Source organism: Arachis ipaensis, chromosome B04, assembly GCF_000816755.2.
Source record: "Arachis ipaensis cultivar K30076 chromosome B04, Araip1.1, whole genome shotgun sequence".
NCBI classification, from domain to species: domain Eukaryota; kingdom Viridiplantae; phylum Streptophyta; class Magnoliopsida; order Fabales; family Fabaceae; genus Arachis; species Arachis ipaensis.
In genome coordinates this window covers 33482867-33485509 of record NC_029788.2, presented here as the reverse complement: position 1 = coordinate 33485509, position 2643 = coordinate 33482867, and the positions used below count along the sequence as shown (strand labels likewise).

The window sequence follows — 2643 nt, the reverse complement described above, 5'->3', positions numbered from 1 at the left end:
TTTACATTTGCCTTCCTAACTCCGCTCTATGATTGAAAACTTGCTTCCTGAGCCTTTAATATATCAATATTTATTTCCCCTCTTTACCATTCGATGTCGTGATCTGTGTGTTAAGTGTTTTCAGGCTTTATAGGACATGAATGGCTTGGAGGATGGAAAGGAAGCTTGCAAATATGGAAGGAACACATGAAACCAAGGAGCTAACCAGCAAGGACCGACACGCACCTGACGCGCACCTGACGCGGACGCGTGACATGCGCAGAAGACCATCGACGCGGACGTGCACCTGGCGCGTACGTGCGACGTGCGTAATCCTCTGTGACTGTAGAATTCGCTGGGGGCGATTTTGGGCTGAATTTGGACCCAGTCTTTGGCCCAGAAACACAGACTAGAGTCAAGGGATGGTAGAGACTCGACACACATTCACACATTCTCTCATTCATTAGTTTTCAGTTTTAGTTTTGGAATCTTGGAAGAGAACACTACTTCCTCCAGGGTTCTTCATAGTCATACCTTTTTCTAGTTCTACATTTTGGATTGGATAATTGAGAAGAATTACTACCTCCATTGAAGTTTTTATTATTACAGTTTGTCTTCTTATTCCCTTTTCTCTTTTATTTACCATTTGTGTCATTCAGAGTTACATATGGATATTTCTGATTTTGTGATTTATTAATGCAAAGAACAATTTTCCATTTAAATTCATTACTTGTCTACTTGCTTCCAGTTAATTCAATTACCATGTCTTCTTTCTATCCCTTGTATGTATATGTGGAAATAGCATCCATGTTAATGGAGTAGACTCCCAACTTGACTTGGGAGTTGATTAAAAGGAGAACCTTGAGTTGGAATACTCAAGAATTAATTGGTAATTAGAAATTGTTGGCTGGCTCTCTAGTCACTAACGCTATTCATTCCCAAGAGAGAGGATTAGGACTTGTGAATAGAAGTTGGCTCAACTACTTGACTTTTCTTTATTCGGTAAAGGTTAACTAAGTAGAAACAACAACCTCTTACTATTAATTTTGGAAAATTCCAACAAGGATATAACTTTCGATTAATCTTCTCACAATCAAGGCTTTTTATCTTAACTAATTAAAAGCTCTCGTTAATTTTCATTGCTTTAATTTCATTCTCCAACTCTAAAAATCCTAAGAAACCCTCTGATCAATAAATAGCACTCTCTTAGCAACTCGTTGGGAGACGACCTGGGATTCTTACTCCCAGTATTTCATTCTGAATTTGTGACAACCCTTTTGAAATCGATACGCATAATTTTCGCTGGTTAAGAACTATACTCGCAACGTCAGTTCATTATAAATTCTTAATCGACAATTTTCTGCATGTCATTAGGCCAAAATTAGATATCTGGAGATTGAATCAGAGGAAGAAAATTAAGATTATATAACTAATGTGATCTAGAAGCATAAGAAATTCTGAAGTTAAAAACACACATATATTTATACACAAATACATAGTGATGATTTTTCATGTCCGACCTGAGGCTCAAAAGTCTCAGAGAGAAGAATATTAGAAGCCTTGATATCCTTGTGAATGATCCTTCTTTGACATCCCTCATGAAGATAGCAAAGTCACTCGGCAATTTCCAAAATAATCTTAAATCTGAGACTCCAATTGAGCTTCTCTCTAGGCCCTGATGATGAACAAAGTAGTAAGAAACCAAAAATGCACATTAACAAAAGCAAAATAAACAACAAATTAGTAAATCAGAGCATAAATTCACCAAAAAAAATGTTAAATCAAATAGGAATCCTATCAAAATTTTTCACTGAACAAAACTTGAGACTCTGTCAATCACTTTAAAGGCTAGCAACAATAACATGCATTTATCATGATGTAACTAAATTCACCAAATAATCAACGGAATCACATGTTCAAATGCATTATTCTAAACCTGTTAAATTTGATTTCAACCCTATGCAATTAAATCATTAGTCCAAACAGCAACAAGATGTAAAAATAATTAAATTACCGAAGTTAGATTTCCTTAAAGATCATCGAAAAGGATACGTTTTTTCATCATCTTGAGCTTTTTCTTGGCACTCAACATAGTGGTTCCCTGCTCCTTCTTGTCGTCCCCACAATACTGCACATGCCCCGAATCACTGAACCCGCAACAACATGCACCACCGCCTTTTCTCTCATCCTCACCAGCACCATAACACAACCACCACCGCCACGACGATGGGAACTCACGTGCATAGAAAAGGAAGGGCACGTGAAATTCCTTAGAACGGCGCCTGAAACCTCCATCGTTGACAGTGAGAATTAATTAGGAACCAAATTATCCTTTTCTCTCTTCTGTGGTTTTCTATTTGATTATGCTAATTAGGTTTAACAAACAGCAAATTCAGAATTTCATGATGAAAATAGTAGATTCAAAAATTTCAAAAATAAATAAAATAATCAAAGAGAGACAGAGAGGAACATACAAGAAGTTGCGACAACTACGTGCTATGGCGACGAGCTCACAGCGACAGCGACCGACAAAGACGTTGCAATGACGAGTCTGTGGAAGAAGAAGAACTTACATGCAAATTTACAAATCACAATGTGATAGAGAGAGAGAGAGAGAGAGAGAGAGAGAGAGAGAGAGAGAGAGAGAGAGAGAGAGAGGAATAT

At 37.3% G+C, this 2643-nt stretch overlaps 1 protein-coding gene across 1 annotated transcript in view; it reads right to left on the bottom strand.

Moving 5' to 3' along the window:
• The window catches only part of LOC110271483, a 1048-nt gene continuing 405 nt past the window's right edge, over positions 2001-2643 (bottom strand). Inside the window, exons 2-3 of the mRNA XM_021122416.1 lie at positions 2454-2530; positions 2001-2261 (exon numbers count right to left, since the gene is read on the bottom strand). Coding sequence (XP_020978075.1) covers positions 2009-2261; positions 2454-2530 — 330 coding nt within the window. The 3' untranslated portion in view covers positions 2001-2008. The remainder of the gene's footprint in view (positions 2262-2453; positions 2531-2643) is intronic.